Raw genomic sequence first — 18,227 nt, forward strand, 5'->3', positions numbered from 1 at the left:
TCAGCATTTTCTGAAGGTTAAGCACTCGTTTTTTCAATATTTCTTGAAAAAAGACAAAAAAATAAAAAAGTTTGTGGTCCTATGTCGAACACATTCATTGTGTGCCAAGAATCTGTTATCACGACAAATGTGCAAATAAAGACCTTCGAGTTAAACAATTCAGTGTTTACCAAAAGTCCAGTATGTAAGATCCAGTAAATGACATCCAGCTATTTTTTTTCAGTGAGAGATAAGGAGGATCATCTAGGTCATAAGAGACAACAACAATTTAAGCACAGTCAGTCTTTAAGTGTCAAACTTAATACTTTAAGTGTTAAACTCTTCTTCTGCATCTTTTCTTCCCCATTTCAATAGGCTGCTCAATTCTTTGCAATGGCAGTTACAGATATATGTTGCAATGACTGTACTTTTGCAATGTTTAAAAGTTCAATAGTGTTGTGAATATGCTTCAATTTCACTCATTTATAATGCTCTATGGGACAGATTCATTCATCACATACTAGATGATTTGATAAGCATGAGCCAGTGAAAAGCATTAACAGGATTAAGCTACAGAGTTCAGAAGTGAAAATGGCAATTATTTTGGAACCTTCCCTTCTCTGGAGTAACTTTTATTTCGGTGTCTAAATGGCAAATACGAATTGATTTTTTGTTTATTTACAGGAAATATTGCTTGTGCACAGAGTGGTCCGGTGTAAAAAAAGAAAAACCTCTTTTTGACTTTGGTAAATGATTGACATGTTGATCCCTGAGCAGGCAAGAGTATCAGAGACGGACCAACAACAAAAAAGGCACTTGTGAATTGAGCTCATAATGAGAGTTCCTGTAAAACTCCTCGGCTTCGTCTTTTGGTTGTTTTTCTTTCATCGTGGCCAATGTCAACAAGGCAAGTAATTGTCATTGTTGTTATTTATCTGAATGTGTTTTCATTTAGATTTTATTGACTTGAATATAAATGTTATATTGTATGCACTCCCTGAACTGCAGTTTTAGAGTGTTGACTAGTTGTGCATGTACTTCAGCATTTAATGTTACGTCTTTGTGTAACGTTTGTTTGTGCTTCTCAGAATGTGGTCGAGAGGGAATTAAACATGAAAACACAGAACAAGCTGCGAAAGCTTCATACAAGGATGGTGAAACAGTGAAAGTGAACTGCATGACAGGTTTTACTGGCATGTATAAACTAAAGTGTGAAAACGGAATCTGGAGGACAACCTTTAGTCGACAATGTGCAAGTAAGAATGTCGTCCATTCCACATCAGTTTATTGGTTATTAAATCAATGTCATTATGCAGTGTAAAACTTGTTTGATTTCTGCAGAGAGAAAATGCAGTCACCCAGGGGACACACCAAATGGTGATTTTAAACTTACAGAGGGGTCGGAGTTTGTTTTTGGAGCAACAGTGATGTATACTTGCAAGAAAGGGTAACTTTTGCTTTTTTATTCTCTTTTCCATTGTAAACGCATCCTTTTCAGTTTAACACTCCTTGCACTTGTGTTCACAGGTTTGAAATGACAAGCAGAATCAATCAGCGTACCTGCAGAGCTCAAGGATGGGATAATACTCTCCCTGTTTGTGAAGGTACACTTTCTTGGATACTTTGGTTTTGATTTATTTTCTCTCAGTCATATACTTCAGAATTATAGTGACTCACAACCCGTTCTCACTCCCAAGGTGTCAAAATCTGAAGCATGGTCAAATGCTTTCCGCGTCACAATGAAGACGCAAAAGGCACCCCTAGGTATAATTTATACGACACACAGGGTGCTTTATTGATTTCAATGAGAAACCTTTGGTGTCAAACACCGGCGCGTCAGGCATGGAAACGTTATCGTCATGATGAAATTATATATCGGGTTATGATTTTGCCATCAGGGGCGTCGGACTGGGCATAAAACCAGTACTGATTACCAGGGCCCCCAAGGGGAGAGAGGGCCCTTGAAAAGTCTGGAATATTTTTTATTCTAATTGCCTATTCACACCAAGTACAAATAGCGTGCATTGTTGGAAAGTGCTATTCGCACTAGTTCCGCCTAACAATACAATAAAAAAACAGGTGCATATCAACATCTTCAGTGGTACAATCAGTAGAGCAGGGCTCAAGGATCTTGATTTTGACGTGATTGACCTGCAGGATCGAATCCGCCTTTTGCAGAGCTTGCTCTTATCCCTTTTTGAATAAAAATTAAGAAAATTTTCTAAAAGTGGAAATAAAGTTTATCTTTTTTAGTTCTACGCACCTGAAGGAAAATAAATGTTTTCCAACTAAGAGCGCAACAACTTTCTTTGATTAATAAAGTATCTAACGAAATGTTTAATAATAATGAAAGCATTTATTGGGTAGTGTATGTTCGCATCGCATAAGTTTCCATGCAGTCAACTCCCTCCGTGTCCAATAAAAACAATCCAGATCTGTCTTCTTCATGAAAAATCTTCCTTTAATCTCGATCCGTTAATAAATCAAGCAAATACAATAAAAGAAACAAATATTATCTTAAATGCAGTAAAAAAAACGGTGCCACTCCACTCCTTTTCCTACAAAATACGAACCACCGCATGAATTACAGTCGCAATTCTTAAAGGGCCAGTGTACAATTTTAACATGCAACATATTTCAATGTAAAATTAGAGAATAATTATCTAAATAGTACACACAAATAAATCAACTTTACAATCTAAACACAAATACTTAAAGACTGAAATGCACCACATAATTTGCAATATTTACAAAATAAGGCTCCTACAGGTAGGGTGACCACCATCAAACAAACCAAATGTGGGACGTGTTACCAACACTAAAACGTAACCTGAAACTGTTGTATAATCTTAAATTCAACATCACTGAGCCCAAAGACAGCAGGCATCATGCAGATAACTACTTTTGAAACAGTTCTGACCAAGTGCAACTAAAATCCAACAAAATAAATAATGAAACAAATAAAACAACATTAAATTAGTTAATCTTATATATTAATTTATATACAGAACTATCTATTCCCTTTCTGACAGGGAACACATGTAACGAATCAACGCTCCACATTTTGATTGACAGCCGTCACAACCTACTAGTGACCGTGTTTACTCCTTTCTTTTCAACCATTGGATATGGTTTAAAAAGCGGCTTTTGTATTTGTGTAAGGCGGGATGTTACTTCTGACGAAGCGCTGTTAAATATAGGCCTAGGTGAAAAACGATGCCGAAAAAATAATAAATAAAATGCTTTCATAAAAAGGCAAAAGAACGCATGCATGTTTTCTCAATATGATCATTAAAAATCAACAGACTGGTGAAAATGCGGGACATTTTCTCAATATGCGACATGCGGGACAAGGGGTGAAAATGCTGTGCGGTACAACGCAAAGCGGGACAGGTGGTCACCCTACCTACAGGTAGGGTTAGGGATAGGTGTAGGGAGGGCTTTTATTGTCCGATTAAGGCTGCATCCATTTAATAATTGTAATAAATATAATAATTTACCTGCTAGATTTACACTTATTATTACTGAATCCTGTTAATGTACAACAATACTGAGGTGCAAATAGTATCTGTCAAAAAGTATAAATTACATGTTATTACTATTTACACATATTGCAAAGAACTGCTACTTTATATGGTGTAAATAGAATCTATTTTCATTTAGTAAAGCTATTTCACTTCGTAAATAGCATCTACAGCAATTTTATTTTGGGAACATGGGGACCCATCAAGATTGCCAATGCATAGGGCCCGGGATCTTGTGCTACGCCCCTGTTTGCCATTATGACATGTTGGAATGTGATTCTCAATTTAATCAGCCAACATAATTGTATTTACATTTATTTATACTATTTAGACACGTTTGAACATGTAACCCAACCCCATCCCTAAACCTAGCCATTTGATATATGAATATAACAGGCAGATACGACTGCATGCACCATTTATTCACAAAGTACAAATATTCCAACTGTTGCGGCACCAAACGATTGATTTGTGTGAAGAAAATCCCCAGCGATCAGCGTCTCCATCCACCGAAGATCATGCACACAAAAATTGCAACAAACATTAAATCAGCTGTGATAGTGAAATGGCATTGGCTGTCGTATGTCTCGTGACCAATTGTGTCATTACATCAGCTTTGATTGTAAAATGTTATTGGCTCTCGTGTTTCTTGCGACCAATTGCGTCATGCTGAAGAGTCGGGTGTATCATTTGAATGAGATATGAATGAGTGCGTTCATGGAGCGGCAGGGTCATTATTTCATCGATTAAGACATTAATATCAACTCTGTTCTTCACATGAAGATATCGTATGACTTCAGAAGACTTGGAATGCAACATGAGTTAATACTTTTATACTGTTTTGGTCTGTTTTTGCAATAAATACCTGTGACTGTACTTTTATTCGGCTGTTACGCGTTTAATATTGTTTAGAAGTGGGTAGGTTTAGGGTAGGAGTTGGGTTAGTTGCTCCAAAAATATAAAAGTAGGGGCGAGCAGGGGCGAAAATAAAATTTTTCAGAAAAACATAATTTTAAAAGAGAATGTTTTAGACATGATATATACTTGCCATACTCGAAAACTGCATTTCGGAGCTAACCGCGGGAAATGATGATGAAATCACATGATATTTGGCATATCCGTCAAGGGTTGTGTGCTGAACCTGCCGTCGTAGCTTGCAAATGTAGTCAGGGCTCTGAGAAAATTGCTTACTTTCGCCCCACGTTACTTTCGCCCTGGTTTTCCCCTAGCCTATAAACATTCATAAAATCATGTCTGCTTTTACAAATGCAAAGAATTAAACGCATCTTGATCTAACGCATTGGGCAGAAAACTGAAATCAATGGAGTACCTTGCGCGTCAATATAGTGACGCCTGGGTGCCTTTAGCGTCTTCATTGTGGCACAAAAGGCACTTGACCATGCTTCATATTTTGATGCCTTGAGAGTGAGAATGGGTTGTGACTCATGATGACAAAAGAATTATAACTAAAATAATTTGTTGAGTGATTGGTTTGTTGGTTGTTTTATTTTTTATTTATTGTTATATTTTATTGCCTAGCTGTGAAATGTCAACCCATCAACACAGAAAGAGGTGTGACTGCATCAGGCAACACGGAGGAGGGAAGTTATGGTGATGTTATTCACTTTGAGTGTGACTCTTCTAACCAAAAGTTAGACGGGAGTAGTGACATTTACTGCACAGAGACGGGCAAATGGAGTGAATCTGTTCCAACGTGCAAAGGTTCATGCCATTGTTCAATTTATTGTTTGTCCGTATTGTCACCCAATGATCACAGATTTCTGTCAAATTTACCAATTCAACTATTCCTCTTTTCCTTGCTTTTCACACAGAGATAACCTGCCCAGCACCTGACATACTGAATGGTTATGTTGATGAGCAAGTGCAAGTGTATCAGAAAGATGCCATATTAAAATACAAATGTTTAGAAGGGTTCAAGCCTAGAGAGGGAAGCCCCAAATGTGCTAAATTTGGCTGGACTCTGAACCCAGAATGTGAAGGTAATGCAGCACTGTTACATATTCAAATAAGAAATTATAAAATCCTTATATCTATATAGCTTTTATTATACAAAAAAAAACACTGTAGTGTCACACTGAAACATTCTAAAATTAGATAGTCATTAACCTTGAATTCAAAAACAAAATTGCATGTATGTAGGAATTGAAAGATGTATTTCCCATAAATTCAAGAAAATATTAGCTTTTTTATTTATAAGCTTTCCCTATACAAATTAGTTTTTTCCTCGTTTCAAGAAATATCTGCGTACACACAAGAGATCAATGAAAACAACTCAAAACGATGTAGTATACATGCCAGACCAGTATGTGGCGCTGTAATTCTGCCACAGAAATACACTAAAACGGAGAAGAAGAGTTGTAGCTAGAAGGGGTACAGCAATGGTAGGAAGTGACATAGATATACATAATAAAGGCTAGATGTCTTACGGCGGAGTCTCTAACGTCATCACCTGCGGCCATTTTGTCACAGGCAAGCTTTCTGACTGGCTCTGTGGTACCTGATGTAAGGTGAGTGATCTGAACGATCACAAATACTCTTATCTCGCTGAAATCTTGACAGATTTACAAATTGTTTGGTTTCTTACAAACATTATTAACGTGGCTATAATTCTGGATGCTTGAACAAATTATGAATAATTATTCATAAGTATGCAGTGTCATAACTACATATCTGACGTTTATAACAAACCAAACAGTTTGAAAATCGGTAGAAAATTGAGCAGATTATGGTTATTTAAAAAGTACATGCACCATAAAAACACAATGTTACGAGTGAGCGAGCTGCCTGTGACAAGATGGCCACCAGGTGCAGACGTCGACCTCCATTGGCCAGCAATGCGGACGAGACATCTAGCCTTTATTATGTATATCTATGGGAAGTGAGGCAAAATCTCACAATAAAATAAAAATAAATAAATTTGCTACTTACCAGATGTGTTTTATTAACGCCTACACCCTAAACCTACCCTTACAATAATGTAAATACAGTAATTAAATGACGCAATATTGATGTGCGCATGCCCAGTGCCCGTAGTTATATCCCTTTCAAGTGTTTTCCACACGGGACATGGTATGATGACATCACCGTTTCACAAAATATACGGATTGGCTGTAGCCTACACACGAAAACGCAAGGGTGTCGTTTTCCGATTTATCCACTCTGGGACCCGGTTTCAAAAAATATCGGATTCATGCTCCCAAAACGCCTTCCAGAGCAGGTTATGTTCCAGGGTTAGTTTGCTTAAGAGGTATTCAGATGTGTTTTATATAATTAATATAGTTATTAATATAACCAAATTTGTTTCAGTTATATAATATACAATATTATATATTAATTCTAAAGAATTAGAATTAAAACAATATATAACAAGGTAATGTTTAAATGTTAATTCAATTCAAATATATTTATTATTTATTTTATTGTTATCTCACACATGGATCCAATTAATTAGCATCAAACAAACAATATAATCCTTATTCTCAGTGAATAAAGAATACTTATTAAATGAAGACATTAAAAAAATTATTGCATAACCACCATATAGGTGGCGATGTGCACTCAAGCCCCGTTCACACCGCCAGCGACACGCAGCGACAAAGCGGCACGATCCCATTCATTTCAATGGAGCACTGGCGACTTCCGGCGACACGAGCAACTGTGACCGTTGGCGACAGAATGTGGGCGTGTCAAGCGACGCGAGACAATCGACAAAAGTTCAGAAAAATACAACTTTATGCAAATGAGAAGCAATTTTCGCGAGCGACAACCAATAGGAGTGAAGTCAGTGGAGTGCACGTGATCCGTCTGCTGTACTGCTACTGTGGTGTCGTGTTAAGATGGAGGAGATGTTGATTTTAGCTTTTAGCAATTTCCCTCTTCTTTACGATATGTCTCTGTGTACATACCTGTCTATGGTACATACAGAGACACATTTTAAAAAAAATGATGCATGGAAGGAGGAGGGTGATCTACTAATTACGTTTATAGGCAACTCGCGAGCCCCTTCTTTGAGGTCGATATGCACCCTCGATGCACACTTCTGCCGAGCCCGCACTGGTGCGGGTTACACAACGGACTTCTTCCCGGCAGTCAACGCGGCATTACGTCGTGAAAGTGCGGACTCAGAGGAAGACCGTGAGGTTTTAGGGTGCCATTTGGGACAGGGCCTGAGTGTCTGTTTCCATGGTGAATCATTGATTCATCGCTCTGTTGAGAATGCCTTGTGTGTTAACCGGGAACATAGGCCCTGTCCCAAATGGCACACTTCATGTGCACTTTCGGTCTTGTGGACTTACAATGGCCTTTGCGTGCTCGTGTCTGTTAAGTCAACGAGACCGCGGGTTGTCCCATTTGTCATTTTAGGTTTCAGAAGGGTGCTTGCGAGCGCCCCCTTTGAGGTCGATGTGCGCCCTCGATTCGCACTTCTGCCGAGCCCGCACTGGTGCGGGTTATGGGGCTTTCGCACAGGATGCAGAATGCGCTGCACTGGCCACTGGGTTTAGCATAGCCCTTCATATACAAAGCGATTTGCGCTTCGCTGCCCAGACCAAAGTAGGTGGAGTTTTCAAAACTGTTCATCCATTATGCTTTCCGTGCTTATTTCGATGCACCGTTTCTATTGGCCGCGCGGGTAATCGTCACAGAGCGCAGTGGCAAAAGTTGAAATATTTTGAACTTTGACCGCGGCGTGTGCGCAAGCTCGTCAATGGTGCGCTCCGCTGCACGTGCGCTTTGGTAGACGCAGAAACAAACCGTCCTTGCGCGGTGCAAGCCATTGAAATGAATGGATTTCTAAGTGTAGCTGTGCCGTTGCCGCATTCTGTGTTAAAGGCCCATTACGCTGCGGACTTCTTCCCGGCAGTCAAAGCGGCATTATGTCGTGAAAGTGCGGACTCAGAGGAAGACCATGAGGGTTTAGGATGCCATTTAGGACAGGGCCATACTCTGAGCTGTCTGAACTTACTCCCGGGGTCCGTTCTTCATACCTCGTAACTCAGTTAGCTTCGAAGTTCATCCTGGACTTGCTGTCATAGCAACAGGTCCGTAAGCTTAAAGCCCCGGGTATACTTCACTTACCGCGCCCGGACGCGTCACGCACGCAGCCCTGTCCGCGCGTCTTTCAAAGTATACTACACAACGGAAGCGCGCGGTACATTTTTTTTCTTTGCTCTACCAGACATCGGAGGGCAGCACTGAGTCCTGTCATCAACTGGACATTCGCTGGGCATGATCGGAGAAGAACTGTAGTGCATCCACCATTGCAACATAGTTTGGAAGAAACACTGAAGTAGTGTTAATTTCGTCAGACGAGACGAGACTAAATATGTTCGTTAACGACCTTTTTTTCCATGACGAAGACGAGACGATGACGAGACTGCACCAATGTCCAAAAACACTGACTAAGACTAAATTAACATGCATTATTGTTGATGAAAAAGGACGAGACTAAAATTTTTTGCATAAAATAAAAACTAAGATAAAATCTCTCTTCATTTTCGTCTACAATTGTCTCTACTTTTACATCATGAGATGAATATTCAGCTGTTCAAAATATTCAGAAAGAGTTCCCGCTGTTGCTGGAGTACAGGTCTCTCTCAGACTCCGCCTGTCATCTCGCGGCCGCGCGCGTGTGGTCACGTGGTTCCCGGAGCGCTCAATACCTCTAGCGCTGTGTCAGTATATTTGAATGGCTTAAGCCGCGTAAGTTACACAACAGCTTCACTTTACAGGTGTTTGCAGCAATTTTTTGTAAACAGTACAGCATAGTGTGCGTCAGCCACATTTACAGTATCATTTTATTATGGAGAGTGGTAGAGATCAACATTGTTAACATTAATATTAATGTTTTTCTTGTATTTAGCCCTCAGGTATTCCTTACTAATTAAGTCACACTTGTACTCATTGATGGTCAAATGTGACCATACACCTTAACTATTTCAAAAATAAATAGCCTATATTTTAATTCAATAATATTTATTGAATATTTTGAGGAGATATTTTGGTACTAAATACTATTTGTGCAATACTTATGGTCCATTAATGATCACTTAAAATATTTTTCTTCTAATATTTTTCTTATTTATATTACAATTAGTGTATTAATTAAGGTTAAAATAGAGAATTCCACTGCAAAGAGGCAAATTAGAGTCATTTTGTGGCTGGAAAAATAAAAAAATTCACTTGTAATGCCATTACCCACTGGGTGCCTGTATGGCTCTTTAATACATACACAGATCATAACTGCTTACTTATTTGTGAAATTTTGAAATGTTAATAATAGTGAATAGTAAAGAATGCAAGCAAATATAATATAACCCCAAAAAAGTGTAAAAAACATATTTTCCCTTATACTAGGCTATGTATGTACAGTAGGCTATATACATGAATTCATACTGAATCAAGATCGAACTCGATATTTGTGCCCATCGTCTCATAAGCTAATGCTGATCTACGCTGTAAATCAACCAGTTAGCTATGGTGTTGTGGCACAAACATTATGCAGGTTGTATGTATACGTCTACTTTATGTAACTTATTTTGCCACAAAATATATTGAGTTTTCCTTTGACTAAAGCTAGACTAAAATGACTAGACTTTTGGTCGACTAAAACTTGACTAAGATACCTTGAGTTGTCTTTTGACTAAAACTAGACTAAAATTACGAGACTTTTAGTCGACTAAAACTTGACTAACAAAAAAAGATATGTGAATGACTAAATATGACTAAAACTAACAAGGACATTTGGCACAAGACTAAGACTAAGACTAAATTAAAAATAGGTGACAAAATTAACACTACACTGAAGAATCAAAAATTCTCTCTTTTTTGTTCAAGCGTGTTGTTTTTAAACCGGTCTTTGCACACTCTTCTTCGACGGCTGAACACTGTGTATATGCTAGTGCGTATTGCCACCTAGTGGACTCTTCTGTACTGCTGGCGCATGCGCTGTTGCACACGGACCGTCCGCGCGGTCTCGAAATTTGGGCTGCACGCGGACGGGGTGTGCGGCCGGCCGCGAGCCCTCCGAATGACGAAAATTACGTCATGCGGGCGGTGCACCAACGCGGACGGCCAAAGTATACCCGGGTCTTTAACCTGCTTATTTCATATAAACAGGATTAGATTGCAACTTTTTATTCGGTGTTGATACTTAAAATTTGTGCCAACCACTGCTACTTTACAAGAGTTACTTACTGAACCAGGGGCAATAATAATTTTATAATAATAACAATAATAATATAAAAATGTATTTGAAAATGATATTATAATGTTGTGTATAATACTATAGACACAGCCCCTTGATTGAGAGATTTATTGTTGATATGACTCTATAATGTTAATTGCAGTCTTACACATGCTGTACAGTTCCTCTGAGCCGTGTATTAATTTGAGTGATGACGGATATTATGGGAGTGGCTTGATGCAGCACAGGATGCAGATAACTTGCTCCTAAGAAACTTTAATTAATGCTGTCACGTAACAAATCTGTTTAAAATTTAATTAAAGATTAAATGAAATTGAAGTTGAAATATGCGCAGGCTGTAGCTCAAACACTAGAGCGTGGCACTAGCAATGCCAAGGTCATGGGTTCGATTCCCTGGGAAAGCAAGAACTGACAAAATATAACAAAAATGTGTACCTTGAATGCAATGTAAGTCGCTTTGGATAAAAGCGTCTTCCAAATGCGTAAATGTAAATGTAAAATGTAAATAAAAATGTAAAGGGTCTACAAGTACTATAAAATCGTGAATATAAATAATTGGGAACAGAAAGGTCCAGAAATTTGTGGGGGTTTTTTGTGTAATTTGTCAAGATTTTTGCCAGGTGGCTTTTTAAATTATATGATGTCATTACGTTGTCTTGACGCCAGCCAATCGCTGCTTTACTGATCGTGGTTTCGAGTATCGATGCATCTGCCCTCTTCAGTGAACACAAGAACGCACAGTAATCTTAGATATTTTAATCCAGATATTTGAATCCAATCTGCAAATTCGTTTGAAGAACCAAATTAGCCAGAGATCAGTTATCACGATTAAAAGATCTGGGATCTGTCAAATCATCTCAGATGTATTAAGCGAGGTACGGGGAAAGGCCCCCAGTTTGTTTGTTTGTTTGTTTGTTTGTTTGTTTGTTTGAGGCAGCTAAACATTATTATTATTATTTGGTAACTACAAAATTGGCTAACTTACTTCAATGATTATCAGTTCAACTGATTATTTCGAAATAGTGAGTGTTTTATCATTTGGATTGTCGAGAAGGTAAAGAATTTAAGGGGATACATGCATGCTTTTCATGCTAGCTTGATTTTCAGATAATAGTTTAGCAAATATTTATAAAGGTTCTCAAAATAGAAAATGTGCCTCATAGGGACAACACTCTATTCATGGAAACCTAGCATTTTAGTTTTCACTGTTTCACAATTATTATTATTTTGCTTTATCTTTTAATTATGTATTGTACAGAAATAACTTGTGTGCTGACATCAACCACAATTGGAGTAGAAAAGATCAACCCAGCGGGTAAAACTATTTTTAGAGTTGGAGAAAGAGTGGAGATCACCTGCACTGAAAAATACTGGATCCTTCCAACAAAAAAATCAATCAAATCGTTTACATGTAAAGATGATGGGCAGTGGGATCATAAGCCTGGTTGTGAGGGTAAGATTATAGAGAAACACTTCTGCATTAGAGCTGAACTTACTGCATGTTATTAAAGTATTGTGAATCTTGTTTCAGAAATTAGATGTGAAGATCCACGTGACCAGCATATGTATTGGTCGTACTCTTACTGGGAAGATCGGAAATTGGGAGCAATAAAATCTTACAGATGTGACCGTGGATATGATCAAGTGGACAAAGTGGACAAAGAGGCCACATGCACACGAGACGGATGGACACCAAAACCACTGTGTAGTATGTGCTGATATTAATGTTACAGTCTGTGCAAATGATTTAACATTTAATATGAATTCTAATTAATGATGGATATTTGTTTACAGAAAAAATGTGTGCAGCACCAAACATCCCAAATGCACAGGGAAATTGGAGATCAAACTACAAGATGTATTCAATAATACAATATGAATGTAAAACTGGGTTTGTACCAGATCAGCCTGTACAAATCACCTGTAATTCCCAGAGTAAATGGACAGGCATACAGCGATGCTCTGGTATTTTACAGTTACATTTATTACAGATACTAGAACTTTTTCAATATTCAATCAAATCATTATATATCTTCACAATGATAACTCAAAAAAATGTAATCAGACTTTTGAAAAGTTTTGAAACTGTTTCGCCACAGCAAAGACAAACTTGTGCCCTGATAAATCTGTGGAAAATGGGTTGATATACAACAACTCCAGTGCGAAAGAATTAATTTACTCCTGCAACACGGGTTATAAAACATTCACTGGGAACTGGTGGGATTCAGTGACATGCAGAGAAGGCTCTTGGTCTGAAGAACCTCGGTGCATCCGTGAGTTTTATTACCGTCAGTCTCAGGTGTTAGACGAATGATAGTGTACTGAAATGTGCTCCCTGTCTTTATAGGGGAGGAAGAATGTGGTGCTTTGCCCAGGGTTCCCAATGTTAAACTAACCCTTCGTGATCAAGGAACTGCTGAAGTGGAATGTGCTCCAAGGTTCATATCAACTCCACCCTTCATACAATGTGTCAATGGTACATGGGAGACACCAGTTTGTGCGGGTGAGCTTCTCAATTCTCATTGCATGTTTATGAGGAGCAGCGACAGCATATAGAGGACAATAGAGTCTATCGACAATCTGAGCTCAGTCTTACTGGAGTTCATGAATTCACTTTTTTTTCAGTGGGTGTGCATTGTAACATTCCTCCAAAGGTGAAAAATGCAGTCATAACATCTAAACCTGAAGAATTGTATGTAGATGGATCTAATGTAACATACGCATGTGGAAGATCAATCTCAATTAATGGGAATAGCACAGTTTTCTGCCGCAATGGAACTTGGGAAGAACCGCCAACATGTAAAGGTGAGGTTTTGATTGGTTATGATAACTGTCTTTTAAAACTTCTTACAGATTATAAAACAAAACATTTTGGTAGGTGAAAATCTTACCAAATTGAAGATACTTGGATATTTGAAAATCAAGATGAATAACATCAAGTCCACATAATATGTTGTGGTAGTTATGACAATTATTATTAAATCAGTTTGCTTTGAAGATCCTGTGAAATCAGAAATTGAGTTTTGGCACTTTTGCTCTAGATTAATATTATAATATGATGTTAAACATTATCAGTTTCATTTGCTTTTAAAAATTTACGTTTTTTCTCTTCTGGGAAAACAGCAAAAATATGGGTGACTCATCCTATGCAACAGTTATTGTGTCCAAATGTTTTCTAGAGTCAGAATCAAACGAGTGTTTTAGTGCCATTGTTCTAAATGTCCTTCTCATAAAGATTCTCACCAGCTTGAAGCCAATAGAGAAAGAGGGTTGAGTGGTTTAAAAAATAGTCACGTTAATCCTCAGTGAATTCGCAAAATAAAAGAGATTATAGAAACTTTATAAATAAAGTCACAGACACTAAGTATAATGTACAAACCTGAGTTTATCCAAATAAGGAACATTTAAAAGAATGAATCTGACTCCACTCAGCCTCTCTCCACATATTTATCATAAACCTGTTTGTGAGGGTAAGATAAAAAAACTTTGTCTACTCTTTTTCCAGTAGACAAAATCCATCAAATTGGGTTGAATAATCCTTGCATATTTTTCATATTATAAATTAAGAAATAATACTAGAGCAATAAAACATACAACTAATAAAACATTTTGTATAAATCTTAATGGTTACTACACAATGTAAATATTAAAGCCAAAAAATATGTAACAAAGCAACTTTCATGAAGTAAAATCACTAAAATCCTTCCTTCCACTGGAAACAAAAATAGTCCCCTGACCATGAACAGCAACTGAAGTTACATTATTACACCATTAGATAGCAGTAAAGACTGTCTTAATGAGTGAGTTTTATTACTGTCAGTCTCAGAAAGTGTACTGAAATGTGCTCCCTGTTTTCTGTCTTTATGGGGAGGAAGAATGTGGTGCTTTGCCCAGTGTTCCCAATGTTAAACTAAACCTTCGTGATCAAGAAACTGCTGAAGTGGTATGTGATCCAGAGATCAAAACTCCATACGTCATAAAATGTGTCGGTGGTACATGGGAGACACCAGTTTGTAAAGGTGAGCTTCTCAATTATCATGTTTGTGAGGAGCAGCGAAAGCATATAGTGGACAATATAATAGTGGAATTAATACTAGAGCTTAATAAAACATTTTGTATAAATCTTAATGGTTACTACACAATGCAAATATTAAAACCAAAACATGTAAAATCGCTAAAATCCTTCCTTCCGCTGGGAAAAAAAGTATCTGACCATGAACAGCAACGTCTCGGTTACGTATGGTAACCCTCGTTCCCTGAAGGAGGGAACGGAGACGTACGTCGGTAATAACCGACGAATTGGGATCACTTCAGAGAGCCCCTATCAGCTTCGAGAACTTAAGAACAGGCCAATGAACAATTGGCGTGCGAGATTTGCATCTCGCGCTCCGCCCCGCGCCGCGGGTATAAACAGGAAGCGAGAGCATCGCACTGACGTTTTTCACTGAGGAGCCTAACCAGAGACCGGCCAGGCAGTGATGGAAGGAACTGTGGCGACGGGACGTACGTCTCCGTTCCCTCCTTCAGGGAACGAGGGTTACCATACGTAACCGAGACGTTCCCTTTCAGTCGGTCACTACGACGTACGTCGGTAATAACCGACGAATTGGGATCCCTATGGAAAACGCCACAGTTACTACCACTTCCAGCGCCCAGCGAGAGCCCCTCAGACCCCGTTCTGAAGCGGGCGGGAAGATTCACGCCAGAAGAGTCATACTGCTGTTCCGCAAGACCCATTCAGCAGACTTGATTGGATAACGCTGGGAAAGCGTGCCCGAAGGACGCTGCGGGAGCCACATCATGCCCGGAGGGAGTTACCATGTGGAAAGAATACGTATGGGCTGGCCGTGGGCAGCACAACATACGGAAGTCCCAGGGGAGGCCCCGGCCTAATGCAGGCGGGGGACGACACCGTACTGAGACGGCAGAGAACTCTGCCAAGGGAAAGACACGAGCTCGCCGTAGGGAGCTGTACCGTGGAAATACACGTATGGGACCGCCGTAGGGGTCACGACATACGGAACCCAGCCTGACACAAGTTCCACCAATGCATACGAGTGCCAGACCTGGCGTCGGACGCTCCGCAACATCCGACTGCCGAGGGGTGCGGAGGACTCAACAGGGTTCGCCAATCCTGGGGAACTCGACTGGAGAAATAAGCGCACGTATCCGTTCCAGGGGAAGGGAATGGCGCAGCAAGCCGACACTAGAACGGGCACTTCAGTGAAGCTGACTATGGGAAGCGAGCACACGAGAAGCCACCGGCTCTACACGCAGGCTATAAAACCTAGCGAACGTGTTAGGTGTCGCCCAGCCCGCAGCTCTACAAATGTCTGTCAGCGAGGCGCCACGAGCCAGCGCCCAGGAAGAGGCTACACCCCTGGTGGAGTGAGCTCTAACCCCGAGCGGGCAGGGCACGTCTTGGGATTCATACGCCAAGACGATGGCATCCACTATCCAGTGGGCCATCCTCTGCTTGGAGACAGCCTTTCCCTTCTGCTGTCCTCCATAACAGACGAAGAGCTGCTCTGAGGTCCTGAAGCTTTGCGTTCTGTCCACGTAAGTCCGGAGAGCACGGACGGGACAGAGCAAAGCTAGGGCTGGGTCTGCCTCCTCCGAAGGCAGCGCTTGCAGGCTCACCACTTGGTCCCGGAAGGGAGTAGTGGGAACCTTGGGCACATATCCAGGCCGGGGTCTCAGGGTTACCTGAGAATCACCCGGCCCGAATTCCAGGCACGATTCGTCGACCGAAAATGCCTGCAGGTCCCCTACCCTCTTAACTGAGGCCAATGCAATCAGGAGTATTGTCTTTAGAGACAAGATCTTAAGCTCTACTGACTGTAAAGGCTCGAAGGGCGCCCTCTGAAGTGCGGTCAGCACCAGAGTCAAGTCCCAAGAGGGTATAGAAGAAGGGCGAGGAGGATTTAGTCTCCTCGCTCCCCTTAGGAACCTGACGATCAGATCATGCTTGCCTAAGGACTCACCATTAACGAGGTCATGGCTTGCGGCGATGGCGGCAACATATACCTTGAGGGTGGAGGGAGACAGCCTTCTCTCCAACCCGTCTTGAAGAAAAGATAGCACAGATCCGATCGAACATTTCCGGGGGTCTTCTCGGCGAGAAGAGCACCAGTCGACGAACAGGTTCCACTTCAACGCATAAAGCCGTCTCGTAGAGGGGGCTCTGGCGGAAGCGATGGTGTCGACTACCGCTTGCGGTAGGTCACCTAGAACCTCCGCGTCCCGTCCAGGGACCAGACATGGAGTTTCCAGAGGTCTGGACGCGGGTGCCATAGGGTGCCCCGTCTCTGAGACAGAAGGTCCTGCCTCAGAGGAATGGGCCAAGGAGGTGCTGTCGCGAGGAGCACTAGTTCCGGGAACCACGTCCTGTTGGGCCAGTACGGAGCTACCAAGAGGAGTTGCTCCTCGTCCTCCCTGACCTTGCACAGTGTCTGTGCAAGAAGGCTCACTGGGGGAAACGCATATTTGCGCAGAGCCCGGGGCCAGCTGTGTGCCAGTGCATCCGTGCCGAGGGTCCCCTCGGACAGGGAATAGAACAACTGGCAGTGGGTCGTGTCGTGGGCGGCAAACAGATCGATCTGTGCGGCCCCAAAGCGACTCCAAATCAGCTGGACCGCCTGGGGGTGGAGTCGCCACTCTCCGGGAAGCACTGGCAACCGTGACAGCTCGTCGGCCGCACGGTTGAGCAGGCCCGGAATGTGGATAGCACGAAGGGACCTCAGATGCTTCTGACTCCACAGGAGGAGATGGCGGGCGAGTTGGGACAAACGGCGGGAGCGTAGACCACCTTGTTTGTTGATGTACGCAACGGCCGTCGTGCTGTCCGTCCGGACCAGAACGTGCTTGTCTTTGAGCGACCCTTTGAGGCGGCTGAGAGCAAGACGAACTGCCAGCAACTCTAGGCAATTGATATGCCATTGCAGTTGGGGCCCCGTCCACAGACCCGATACTGCAAGCCCGTTGTACGTGGCACCCCACCCCGTGGGTGAGGCATCCGTGGAGACAACATGATGCCTGGACACTTGTTCTAGAGGCACTCCTGCCCGTAGAAACGAAGGGTCCGACCACGGGGTGAGGGTTTGGCGGCATCTCGGCGTCACTTGGACACGGAGGGACCCGCTGTGCCACGCCCATCTCGGGACTCGGTCGTGTAGCCAGTGCTGAAGCGGTCTCATATGGAGCAGCCCTAGCGGCGTTACTGCGGCTGCTGCTGCCATATGCCCCAGGAGCCTCTGAAAATGTTTCAGTGGAACCGCTGTACTGCGTTTGAGCGTACTCAAGCAGCTCAGCACCGACTGGACGCGCTCCTCTGTGAGGCGCGCAGTCATGGCGACCGAGTCGATCTCCATCCCGAGAAAAGAGATCCTCTGTACGGGACAGAGTTTGCTCTTCTCCCAGTTGACCCGAAGACCCAACTGGCTGAGGTGCCGGAGCACCATGTCCCTGTGTTCGCACAACTGCTCCCGCGACTGGGCAAG

General features: G+C 41.5%; 1 protein-coding gene across 13 annotated transcripts in view; it reads left to right on the top strand.

Annotated features, from left to right (window-relative positions):
* The first annotated feature begins 211 nt into the window (after window positions 1–211).
* LOC307121108 (complement factor H-like) overlaps window positions 212–18,227 on the top strand; it is a 29,810-nt gene continuing 11,794 nt past the window's right edge. For 3 of the 13 annotated variants that reach the window (XR_013815929.1, XR_013815930.1, XR_013815931.1), the window contains exons 1-13: window positions 281–886; window positions 1,068–1,235; window positions 1,321–1,426; window positions 1,507–1,583; window positions 5,043–5,225; window positions 5,336–5,503; window positions 11,987–12,181; window positions 12,260–12,436; window positions 12,523–12,693; window positions 12,828–13,001; window positions 13,076–13,231; window positions 13,354–13,533; window positions 14,604–14,671. Coding sequence is in view for 9 of the 13 variants with exons in the window: in XM_079808532.1 (XP_079664658.1) it covers window positions 814–886; window positions 1,068–1,235; window positions 1,321–1,426; window positions 1,507–1,583; window positions 5,043–5,225; window positions 5,336–5,503; window positions 11,987–12,181; window positions 12,260–12,436; window positions 12,523–12,693; window positions 12,828–13,001; window positions 13,076–13,231; window positions 13,354–13,538; window positions 14,600–14,747 (1,981 nt within the window). In the remaining 4 variants the exon portion in view is untranslated. The other 10 variants (XM_079808532.1, XM_079808534.1, XM_079808535.1 and 7 more) reach the window with 5 other exon arrangements.

The sequence above is a fragment of the Gobio gobio genome, assembly GCF_949357685.1.
Source record: "Gobio gobio genome assembly, chromosome: 24".
NCBI classification, from domain to species: Eukaryota; Metazoa; Chordata; class Actinopteri; order Cypriniformes; family Gobionidae; genus Gobio; species Gobio gobio.